Below are 13102 nucleotides of genomic sequence, written 5' to 3' on the forward strand. Positions count from 1 at the left end.
AATCTTTTCTGCACTCCTTTATGGAGGAACAGCCAGGTATTTTTATTATTCTATTATAACTCCTGTAATAATATTGAGTTTTCTCACATTTTCTGTGGAGATGTTTCTTTTGCATTTGTCTCGATGCTTTTATGTTTTGTATAAAGCATTTGAATTTACCCTGTTGCCTTGCATTTGTTAATTTTGACAACACAAATCCAATAAAGTCATTTGTATTTCAGAACGCTTAAATCACAGCCCTCACTGAGAACTGACTTTGCATTGTGTGTCATATAAATGCTTGTTGCAAATGTGATCCACTATCCAAACTTTTTACAGCCGTTATTAAATTGCCTAAGGGGCACAGAACTCCCGAGGCAATTGTAAACATCTGCCTACTCTGACGTAAATGAGATTGGAGTACGGCTCTCAATTAATTAGCTAAGGTATGTCACTTACTTAGAAAAAGGGTTGTGATGTTGAGCTGAAAAACAAGGACATGTCTTTTAGCGACATCTGTTTATAGCCATGCATTTTCTACATGAGGAGGATGTTGCTGATTAGATTCAGAATATTTGCAATAGGTTATTTTTTTTAGCTATAAGCTAAAGCAGTTCTTTCAAAGCAATTATTGCCTTTGTACATTTTCTTTTTTTCTTGACTGTCACTCAAGTGCCACCGTTATTTCGGGATGAATACACTTGCTGGTTTACGTCACAAACGCAGGTGCATATTGAGCACTTTGGTATTGAGCAAGAACTTAGCTTTTGTCTGCTTTACAGCAAAGGAGCTTCATTCGGGAAAGCAAGTTCAGCTAGTCATCAGTGAAAGGACGTGCCCTTCATTAAAGTGGCGAGCATGCCGGATTTTGTCACTTCTTGGAAGTACACCAGCAGTATCTTTAGAATACACCGTCTGCCTCAATGTATGAGCTCCATTTAGAGATTACTCATTTCAAATATATTTGTTAATATTGGGAACTTTAATCAGTTATTAATCCGACTCCGATTTGCCATTGTAATAAATAAGAAGAACGCCATGTTTCTTTGTTGCCTATCTGACTTAAATAAGAACTCATTACAACTAGACGAAATGCAGATTGTATGACCGATTTAAAAGCAGGCTTTAATTGGAATAATAAGTTCATGATTTGTACTTGCTTGATGATCATTTTCTGTAACATAGGAGGATCCTAGAGATTGTCATGAATAATGCAGACCTCTTATTACCCAGCATTTTTGCACAACAAAGTCTTGTTGGATTTTATGGAGTTTCTGGCTAATGCGCTTTCCTAATGTGTTTATGCAGGCATTGATACGATCATTCAGTCTTAATAAACATGTTTGTGCGAGAAATTGTGAAATGCACGGTAGCTGTGGCACTTAAAAGGATGCATCCAAGCTTCATTGGCTGGAGCCCAATGAAATGTATTATATATTAAAAAGTGAGTGTCAAGGTAAGTGTTAGCTTAAACAAGCTGAGCTTTAAAGTGAATATGTTGCGTTCTGTTTGTATCAACATCAATAGACCTTGCATAATTTAGGTTACTTTACCAAGACGTCTGATTTACAATGATGCACACAGTTTGTTTAGATTTGTGTCAGGTACATGGCATATTCTCAAAGAAAAGTACCTCTATAGGCAGCCTATGCTATGTGGAAGTATGTTGTAAGGTCAGTATTATTTGTCCAGTGCAGTAAAATAGAATATTTACTTTTGGTGATTCTCTGGATAACTCCTCAGGCCTTGCTTTTCGCAGTTTTCAATTAAAACTTTTTTTATATTGAAATGATTATATTACCTTTTCTGTGTTTTCAGCTATTGAATCACAGCTTTCATATCAAGATTTGTGTTCAGTTTTTGATGGTTATGCAAATTCATCACAGAGTGGCAGTTCTTTGTCAGATCCACAAAGTCAACCTTGACCACAGGTGATCTTGTTTTTAGGCTTGAGCAGCAAATGCAAATGTCAGTTCCCTGCTCCACAGGGTGTGCAGAACAAATTAGAGGATAAGACCTGTGTGAAATAGAAAGTGCCTCCATGATTTCCCTCTCACTACACCTTACTTTTGATGGCTTTTTTGACACATGCTTGACATTAAGGATATCAGCTTGTGTTAATGTTTACCTATAAAATAATAAAACGTTGCCGTAATTACATAAAAACTGAAGATAAAGCCAAGCTCTATCTCATAGATTATATCTATTTGTTTACATTATTTTCACACTTTAATGACTTTGCAATCACAGCCTCTGGCTTTTAAAACCAGACTCTGTAGAGGAAGATTAATTCAAGTGGAATTACTGGAAGTGTTATCTAAATACAGGAAACCGAATAGGGACATATTGGGTCATAATAATAAAATCAGAGCTTCTGCTTTGCAAAGTTCAGCACATAATGCTGTTTTTATTGCATGTATAAAAGGGAGGGTTTACAAATTGAGACGATCACTAAAAACTGTACATTCTTTGCCACACGTCATTCCTTAATCAGTAAATTAAAGTCTTCAATTGTTTTATTTGTCTTTTTAGGATTCTTTGAGTGGATAATGCATTGCCATTGAGTCAAACACAAATGACCTGTGTGTGTGAATTAGCCTCCAGTAAATAGTGGCCTTGACAGTATCTTTTCTTAAAAGTAAATATTCACCCACTTTTCTTTACAGCAGAACCCTGAATAGAGTGCAAAGCATAACATATGCTCTACTGTTCTGCTGTGTAAGTTTTTGCTGTAGTTAACTGATCAATAGCTGCATATTTCCATTGTGCTGAGAAAAAAAGAACCATAGCCTATGCTTCGCTTCATAGCAATTATTATAATGTGTGAAATGTGAGCTTACCTTGCACTTTCCACTGTACAGTAATGTTTGCGTCAATGACTGTAAAGCGTAGAAGTTGTGCCTCAGTTAATTTGTTCTATTCCCAAACATTTTATCTAATTGTCATATTTGACGAATGAGTTCTCTGACTCGCTGTCCCACTAGCAGTGATTTAAATTGAATCAATAGCTTTGCATTCCTGCTGCTTATTTTTGAACCAATGCCAGTGTCATCAAACACTTCATGAACATTAAAGCACACCATAACTCAGCCACTCTTAACTGAGCGACAAGTGGAGTATTTTTGTCAATAAGGCTCTGTTTATACCCCTCAGTATCCACTGACACCCCACACTGGTGATTAATGACCTCACTCGCTGCAATCAAGTGAACCATCCAAACTTGCCGTAGCCTATGTGACCTCAAGAAAAAGCAAAAAACATGAAGTACATCAATCCCCATCCTTTTTACGCCTAGCGCCCATCAAAAAAAGATTACAACTCAAAGAAGAGATATTTGTGTTGTATGACTATGGTTTACCTGCTTTCTTCACCCACTAGATTTTCTTCAGTGATTACGGCCAGCTTAAAAAAATGCACTCTGTTCAATGACGAAAGAGCTTGATGAGAGTCAGCATATTTGTGGGGAGCTCGAACAAGAGCATTAATCAAGTGCAGGGGCAGACCAATAACGGGCTCTGTAATCATGCTGGAGCAGCGCTCTAACTTTGGGCAGCGTCTCCTCGCCATTCATCATCTGGAAAAGCAGGAGGCAGAGAAGGAGATTAATAACAAGTGCATTAGTCAGTGTTTAGATGCAACCAATGTGCTTCTGGGTCAAGCAACGGAGTCACAGTGCCAAAAGAGATGATCTTGATTAGCAAATGATTTGTAAAAGAAACATTATCAGGATATAAGTGTGCTGTTTGGTAACACATATGTGAGGAAGGCTATTAGAATATTGTTGTTTTCTCTCCTATACATCTTTACTGTATGTAGAAGTCTGCTGTTTATTAAACAATGAAAGCCACATTTTTACTTAATATTTCAAGCACACTGCGCAATGATTTAGTATTGTGGGAAACATTATAGGAAACTTCCAACATCCTTATTCTTGTGTTTTCCTCATCATGTGTGTCCCCAATTTTCCTCCTTCTGGACGGTCTTGCAACAGGGATCTTGGAATTGATTGTTTTTTTCATCTTCAACTCCCTCTATCCAGAAGGCGGGTCTGTTAGCATGCACCTCACATCTGAGGCAACCCATTATTTTTGTCTGCCTCACCTTCTACACCCTCTGTTTTCCTCTGAATTAAGGAGTCATTTGTCAATGCTTTGAGTGCCTGCCAGAAAGAACTGATGCACAGAATGCCATGTGTTGCCTGTCTAATTCAGAAAAAATTGAGTTGCCAAATAAAGAGAAGAAGAATAAGACATCGGGGACCCGAGACAGAGAATTAACTTTTAAGATTGTGGTTCAATACAATAACAGCACAATATTCCTTTCTGTCTGTGCTAAGCAAGAGGGCAACCCAGAGGCAGTTACTAAATCATAGCATGGAGGATGGGGGTCTACAAATACAAACCAACAACAAATGAGTTTTTAACATCAATATTAGTTTCAATTGTAACCTGACCCACCGCCCTTCCCGTTATCCTTTGAATCACATGTGCACAATGTACTTTAACGCACACGTTGATTGTGTTAGGGATACATATACAATTGATAATGCATATACACATACAATCACTCAGCAGTTGAACAATGAAAGAAACATTTTATTATTCATGCTGACTGATGCTTCCTGTGTGAGTGTAAAGTATGCATGCCACAGTTTAGCTCTTTATTGATTCTCTACCCACCCCCTTAATGCAAAGTGCCCTCCAAAGACACTCCAGGGGTTTTGGGTTTATTGGATCTGCATCAGTTTGAGAAAGGGTAAGTCTCTACCTGTCTAAGAAACAGATGCTACTGGATGAAGATAATATTCATAAATGCTGCGGTTTTTGTTATGAGAATATAAACATTACGCCGGCAAATGATCCCCATTAGATAATAGGTCCAATCAACATGAGTGTTCTGATTATCTGTGTATCATTGATTCACAAATGTCTAAATTGTCATGCATTATTTAAACTAGGTGTTATAAAATCAAGAATTATTAAGACATTGTCGAAAGGATCTGGTATTCATAACACAAAGCTTGTCCCATTTCTAACTGACTCTAGTTTTGCTTTGGGATTCTTCTGTGACCCCAGCCACTGACGGTGACAGCTTACCAGCCATTGTTGCGTGGCAACATAAAAACAAACACCTGTAATAGTTATGTATCTGCATTATGCAGACACTCCCATCCATCAGGAACAATAACAACGGTCCACACCTCCCTGGCATTTCTCACCATGGACAATTCCTAAATAAGACTTCAATCATATATCAAGGAGTTTGGACCCAAAAGCAAAGCTGTGTGTAGAGGTGAGCACCACTGCATTGTGTTAGTACCTCTGAAATCAGCCAGCTTCCCAAGAAAGTGATTATATTCCATCTTTAAGGGCAAGTTTCCATTGCCAAGCGCTTTAATGACTAAATCTGTCCTTTACCCAGTGGACATTGCACCGAGCTCCACTTTTTGGCTTGCAGGGTTTTTTGCTCTCAAACATTTTAACAGCAGGTTTGTCCCAAGATTATAATCATTCATGTTCAATGCAATAGAGAACCGTTTTTCCATTTGCAGCATAAAGTCAAGCATTGAATGTCAGCATTCTGTTTTCGATATTCATCGAGGCTCAGCTGAGGTCTTGAGACGGCCCAGTTTCTTGAGGATACAGAGGCATACATCAGACAGTTTGCAGATGATTGTCAATGTGACACATCAATATGTCCAAGTCTAAGGCCCATGTGATTCTGCCAGAACTACCAAAGAGGAGAGAGCAGAAGTCTTGAATAGGGTGAAGTGTAGCAACATGGTTTGGAAAAGAGACTTATCATTGATGGGTGGATGGATGGATGGATGGATGGATGGATGGATGGATGGGCCACCAAAACAGAAGACTGTAATAAATTGTCAGAAATACATTTGACATTGAAAGGTTGCATTTGTGCATCAAATTTGAGTGATGGGAATTACTATGGGTGACAGGAATACTTACATGCATAATGGGTCTATGGGGGCTATAACTACATCACCAGTTTATATTAGGAACCATGACATATTTCTTAAACTGCTGAAAACAGTACGTGACACTTTGATTATATTGAACTGTTTGAGTCTAATAGGATTGTTTACACAAAAGGTTTCATATTGGTTTTAAACATTGCATTCTAAACCTTGTCTTTATTTCACTCTCCCTCCTGTGGTAAACATACTCTTTTTTATAATAAATGTTTCCCTCTTTAGTTAATGTCATTCCAATGAATGTGCTCAAGTCAAATGAACCATTACTTTAATTAGGTTACCATTAACAACACAAAAGCATAGTAAGCGAGCTCCCGTATTATTTTGTTCACAAAAGAACATAAACAAACTCCTAAACATTAACAAAGTTGAATAATACACACATTTTGGACTAATATGTTACTTGTATGTGCTTTTTTGGACAGATATTATTGTATCCAGTGTGTGTGACACTGTGCCATTTGCCATCAGATTTTTCAAAGGGGACAGTTCCAATGTTTGCTCACAGAAAGAAGATGTGCAAATGATGGTGGGGTTTGCCTATAATATCCAAAAATAAAAAATAAAGCCTCGCTGAAAACCATGAGTTATAAAGCAGCATTCTAAATGCTGAACACACATGGGCAGAAATGATTAAAAGGGAAAGAAAAATAGTTTTTTGTAATTGAAAAGGAAGGGAGGTGTTGGCCCACATCTACCTGAGTGCATCACTGCTTAAATAAGTAAGATATGAATTTTTGAAGTTTTTTTTTGATAATGCAGTGCACAGAGTATTCATACCTTTTTGATGAATTTTAATGCATTGCCTTTCATCTTTGCCTAAAGCCAATGACAAGGTCAATGTACAATTATTTTCGGAAACATAATTGACAGTAAAGGCTGAGTCAATAAGAGTTCACTTTGCAATCTTTGTTCTGTGAAGTAACTTTCCAAACTTCATGACTTTGTTGTAGCTTGTATCCAATTTGTAAAGAGATGTTTTAATCAAATAAACAGCAATGTCATTGACCCTATTATTGGGTTCAGGGGTCTCACCATTGCCTCATAAACAACCCAAGTACACAGTGGCAAAGACACACAAGAACAGTGACAATACTCCAAAATCCTGTGCTCAGCAGGGCATCTGTCTTCCCATCATACAAGATGTTGTTGCTGTTTGTAGTCTCGAGTCACCATCACAACACACTGTGGTCTCTGAGGCCCCATTGCATCAGACAGTGCTTTTGTTTCTTTGCAAAGAAAAACACAGGGGTTGCTTACCCCTTCGTTTTCTCTGACAGCGGGCCTGCAGAGCTGAGTGTATGGGCATGGCTCAGCATGCTGAAGGGAACACAGCAGCTGAGCTATACAGCATGGTCAAGCTGACATTTCTCAGAAGAAAGCACAAAGATATGGCTATTGGAAAAGATACTCTCCTCTGCTGTTTGTAATGATGTATTTCCAAAGGATACACACACACACACACACACACACACACACACACACACACACACACACACACACACACATACACATTAAGTTATGTATAAATGAGCAATAAATGGCATTTGAATAAATAAACGGAGATCTAATAAAATACAGGATAAGGTAGCCCTCTATAGAGTTCCACAAATGAAAAGCATTCTTCAAATGCTATCCTTTATGTCAAAAAGCAAAATAAATACATAAAATGAATCGAGTTATATGACTACGAATGAGTACAACTGACTTCCCTGTGCCCGTGTTTAAGCGTGTATGCATGTATTTGTCCCTCGTTTTCTTTTGTTCTTATTCTGCTGTCCCCTTTACATTGCCAGCAAAGGCGGACTGAATGCATTGGCCTTGGACGAGTCTTGAGAGTTTATTGATGCAGAGTGGTGATTCCCTAGGCTCTCCATCAAACTGCCGTGACAAACATGTCCAATTAATGCCAATGCACCAATTAGTCTCACACATGACCCGCCATGAACCAGTAAAACCCCCTGCATTCATCATTTGGGTTGAAAGTTTTAAAACAGCTAATTTGAAAAGGCTAAATGCCTGTTATAGCAAAGCACACTCAGATTCAAACTACTGGATTTGGTTTAGAAATGTTGCCTTTGTACTGCCAGTCACAAAATGAGGCTCACCAAAAAACATGTCATGTCGGGGGGGGGGCGGAAGCATTCCTGTAGGCTATTAAATAACAGCTCTATTATTGTAATTGTTCATTTTTTTTATACTATGTACTACTACCCAGCCATTAAAGCTGACTTTCATAACCTTTTATAAAGTAAAACATGAGCTTGGGAACATCACAAGTAGTCATTAATAGTGGGTGTTAGGGTAAAAGCCACCAGCAGCCCACAATGTTGTCACATTATCTACAAGCATGAATAGTTTCTTAATTGCACTAAACGGCAAGGTTAACAGCAAGGTTATGAGAGACAGCTTTCCAGGTGGTGAGAGATGTTTGGCTGCTCAAGCATTATGTTTTTCCTTGTCATTACTTGTACCAGTGTTTATTTATTCACACTGTAAAAAATGTGTCTTTTTGTCTTTTTTAAACTTTTTTTTTCCATTCCAGGGAAGAGGCCATGATGTCTACTTACTTTGAGACAGTAGAAGACCTACTCGCATCTTTTGGGCCTGTCCGTGACTGCTCTAAAGACAATGGCGGTTGTAAGAAGAACTTCAAATGTGTGACTGACCGACAGACCGACTCTTCTGGCTGCATGGTAAGTGAAGGCAGAGACCATGTCTTAGATAACATGCTAACAAGGTAAACACACTAATTAAATAGTGTTCTTTATGGTTTTGACTAAGGCTTATTAAACTCAGCTCTGTTAAATCAAGGCCATTGTTAAAGTTAAAGTAAATAATCTGATAAGAAGTATAATATCATTGCAATAGGGAGTAAAGGTTATGTGTATGTCAGTTTGTTAGAGAGAGAGAGAGAGATGTGCTTTCTAGTGATAGACCCACTGATAAAAGGCCTAGTAGTTACACTTTTCATCCGTCAGCCTGCTGTCAGCTGAACTGGCACTGAGCTGCAGAAGCTAACTAGCTAGCAGAGCTCAGAGGGTGTTGACATCCGATTTCAGCGGCACAGCAGACTAAAGCCATGCAAGTACTGCTGGATCCAAGCCTTTAGTCTATATAAAGACTGGAGCTTCATAAAAACAGTTTGGTCATAATAGCTTCAAGCATTGCATGTCCCATTCACTGTTGCCATCACTACACCACAGCATTTCCCCTTAATTGTAGGCACATTTTAAAATTCAGGAATCAGAATAAGGAAATTTGACACACCTAGCCAATTGCCCTAAAAGGGTTAATGAAACTAACAGCCTGAGCCAGCATGTGTAAACTGTTCAAATAATGACCAGTGCATGTGCTGCTCAGTAGTCATTGCAGGATTTTGCAGCAACAAGAATGATTGAGTATTGAATAAGTTCTAAAATTCATTCATTTACATAATCACCTCTTCTTAATGTTTCTTTCCCAGATAATGCTACTTGTTTAATTTGCCTTCCATCTGTTCCCTAGTAGGACTTGTGTGCTATTTGCCAGCAATCTATTATATTTAATGTTCTGTTTATAGCCATAATTAGGATGCTTTGGTGTTGCTGTAAGCTTTTTAGTGTATGTCTGGAGACGATGGGACCTATGGTTAGAAGAACTAATGACCCAAACTGTGTTCCCCTGTATTTACTGTACATTATACTTTGGTTGGTAAGGTCAGTTTACATGCACAACTCTTAAGTTTCACATGTACCCAAACTTTCACTGTGATAGGATGGGGCCGTTATTCACATAAAATCAGGACCAATAGGACCTGCTACAGTGGCACCATCAGTGAGTAGAAACAGCGATACTGAGATCATTTATGATATGCTTCTTCAGATGCCACTATTATGTGTAGAAAAGGTATTAAAAATGTACATTAATGATTTATTTATTTATGTTATCAAGCTTCAGATACCAGGCTTTAGACAACATGGGGCGGGCCTGGGTTGTAAAGTAATTAAATTGATGAGCCATCTCAATTGCTGGAGGATTGTTTGCTGGCTCATTGAGAGCTCGGACAGGGCTATAAATTGACTGTTCTTTCTGTTGTTTGTGTCAAGCGAAGACAGAAACGGATAAAGCTATTTTCTTGTTTTTCCTTATCTTTTAACTGGAACAAAAACATTCCTCTCCTCACAAAATAACATGTTCTATTTACAATACTACAAAAGTAGGTCTGCCTGTTCTGTTGAATGATTTAATGATAAAAATGAAAAAAGTTAAAATCTCATTAAAAAAAAATAGCTGTTCTACAAGTAAAAATAACTAAAATGCGTCATAATGTTTTAAGTAGTTTTGTCTTAAGGCTAAGCCGCTAAAATGATCCCTGCTGCCATGACATATTTGTGTCAAACATCAAAGTTGAAGCTATGGAGTCAGAAACACACCAGTGAACTAAACACTGTAGATTTATTTTTTCCCCTGCTGTGACAACCAGTGCAGTTATAAGGTAGAGCAATTAGTGGCCTACAGTGAAGTTATTAGTGTTTGCTTCATTATTATCAACATCATATCCATCACCACGGTAACTATAGTGTATCCAGCAGCACAAGTCAATAAGCTGTGGCCTGTAAAGGCATGCTGCCAAAGATATGATCGACTCAGTCCGCAGAGCCCTGAAGCCACGCTGAGCGCTGTTAACTTCTTTATTAAAAGTGTATTATTATTGAACGTGTTTCATGTCATAATTGCAGTACATTCGACACAGCTTTGGGTCCTCAGCAAAACAACTACTAAGAGCAAACTAGATCGAATGAAGAGTTCTAGAGGTATGTGAAGTACCTTCCCACACAGACTGACTAGATTATTGCCTTTCAGTTTCAAGGAACCCTTTTTTTCCATGAAAATTAATAGCATTCCTGACAAGTAATGATAAACGCTTTACCTTCATAGCACTTAAAAGGTGTTCAGCATTTTCTATAGGCCTGGAATTTAACTTGTTCTGCACATGCCCTCTGCAACTCATCCCCCACAATCTACCTCCCACTGTGTTACCATGACTACTGCTTCATATTAATAAACCTGACTCATGTTCCCCATCATTTATCACAACCAAGCCACCTTTGACTTATGTAGTAGCTTGTTGTTGTTTCTGTGACTAAGATGTGGTTTTTTTTCCCCTCCATATAGTGGTAGATCCATCTGTGTCCCTTACTTATTGACAGAATGTTCATTACTGTGTTACTGAAAATAAGACGACACTGTATAACAACCCTGGGTTGTTATACCTACCAATTGTGTAAAATGTAATGTAGAAATGTTTGATTTTAATAGATGATAATTACAGAGAAATCCCTATTGGTCTTTATCATGTTTAATGTGTTTTCACAGTGGTAGTGTAGGAGCATTTGTGGTTTCTATAGCAGCTACAGTATATACTAAAAGTAAATAGTCTATAATGTACGCAGCTAAGATTCATCTTTATAAGACCCAAAGTTACAAAGTAGTAGACATGGAGCGAGAGAGAGATTGTGTACAAAATATAAATGATAATGATTATATTTATTTGTTCTCAGCATTTAACCATTTGCAGAAGCTGAACCAGGAATTACAATAAAGAAAAACCTGAATAAGTATGAAAATATTTAGCCTTACACTTTTAGAAAGAATAAAATTGGTCAGAAGAGTCTCACTCCACTGTGTGTGGCTGAGTAAAACCCAGACAAAAAAGATTGACAAAACGTAGTCTTCAAAGATTAACTCGCAGACACAGTGGTATTATTTTTCTTTTCTGGCTCTTTTGGGTCTGTGTTATTTTAACCACCCCTGTCAGAGTGGGTGCTAATACAGAGCAGTGACACGCCACGCGCAGGGCTTAAAATCCATTATAACAGCGGTCCCTCAAGGCTGTCTGCTGCTCTAAAGACAGTTGAAATACATTTGCAATGAATTAAATTTTAGACTCAGGCAGTGCGGAAGTTTTGGAGACATTGCTTATTTCCTTTTCTGCCTGTGAGCAGTGTGATGACAGGTGGTTTATTATTGTACTCTAACCTCAGTTTATAACAACAGCTGTTGCTAAGGCAGGTTAGCAATTCCAGTCAGGTAACCGTCCTTTCCTTTTTCATCTCTTGCCTCTTCAAACACAAGTTGGTCAAATCAAACATTACTCTGATGATGTGCTGGATGCGACTGAGCATTGTGTTGCTGTTTACATCCCAGCCGACGCTGCTGTTGTGATGATCACAGTCAATTCTTTTGTGAAATGGACAATGGCTTCTGGAAATATTTCAGTGCAAATGATTCTGACTTGTTACCTTAAGTAAGAAGGGAGAAAGGAATAGTATATGTAGCCATATAGACAATCATGTATTTTATTTGCAAGTAACACCAAGTAACACTCAACTTAAAAACATATAAATAAACCAAATACGGTATAAGAGTATCCCAATTGTCCTGCTTGAATTCTCTATTAATAATGTATTTATTTATATGTTTAATAATAAAAAAGTTGTACTAGATGACACACACTAACTGGATACATTTTTAGAAATTGATTTTGGTTGGCTAATATTTGCCATGCTGCTGGCCCCTCCCACAGCTATACATGTATTGGCTTGCATGTAAGTATTCCTGTGTGCTGAAAAGGTTGCCAGTCACTATTTTCTCTCAAAAACATCCAATGTATCCCTTTAAACAAAAAAAAACTTGACAATAGCTAAGTGGGGAACTTCATTTGAAACATGAGGATTGTGCCGGCACAAACAATCTAGCATTTACCCAGTGGTGTGGAATGAATGGTCAAATTCTCGTTGAACCTGTGGTCAATGTGCCGTGTTATCCGCTGTGTTTGTGAGCGAAAGGGGTATTGCTGATACACTCTGAACTCTCCCGGGGCTGCTTGATGAATTTCAAAACTTTGTAAATATTGCTTTTCTTGGTAGTTTGCCATTTTTTTAAGTTTAAGTTTGACAGCTGCAGCATATTGTGGTTTATCTGCTTTAAAGAAATGGTGGAATGTTTGTCTTTGTGGCGTATTATTGTATCCAGCTACAGTATCTGTCTTCCTAATGGAAGTACTCAGAGGCTGAGCAGATGGTAGGATATTAGTAGCGTATCTTTCATCAGTTGATGTGCCTATTGGGACATCCCTGTTTAAATTGT

At 38.0% G+C, this 13102-nt stretch overlaps 1 protein-coding gene across 1 annotated transcript in view; it reads left to right on the plus strand.

Moving 5' to 3' along the window:
• Positions 1 to 13102, plus strand: part of LOC134868515 (astrotactin-2-like) — a 233974-nt gene that overhangs the window by 126298 nt on the left and 94574 nt on the right. Inside the window, exon 11 of the mRNA XM_063889717.1 lies at positions 8517 to 8667. Coding sequence (XP_063745787.1) covers positions 8517 to 8667 — 151 coding nt within the window. The remainder of the gene's footprint in view (positions 1 to 8516; positions 8668 to 13102) is intronic.

This window comes from Eleginops maclovinus, chromosome 8 (genome assembly GCF_036324505.1).
Source record: "Eleginops maclovinus isolate JMC-PN-2008 ecotype Puerto Natales chromosome 8, JC_Emac_rtc_rv5, whole genome shotgun sequence".
Taxonomy (NCBI): Eukaryota; Metazoa; Chordata; class Actinopteri; order Perciformes; family Eleginopidae; genus Eleginops; species Eleginops maclovinus.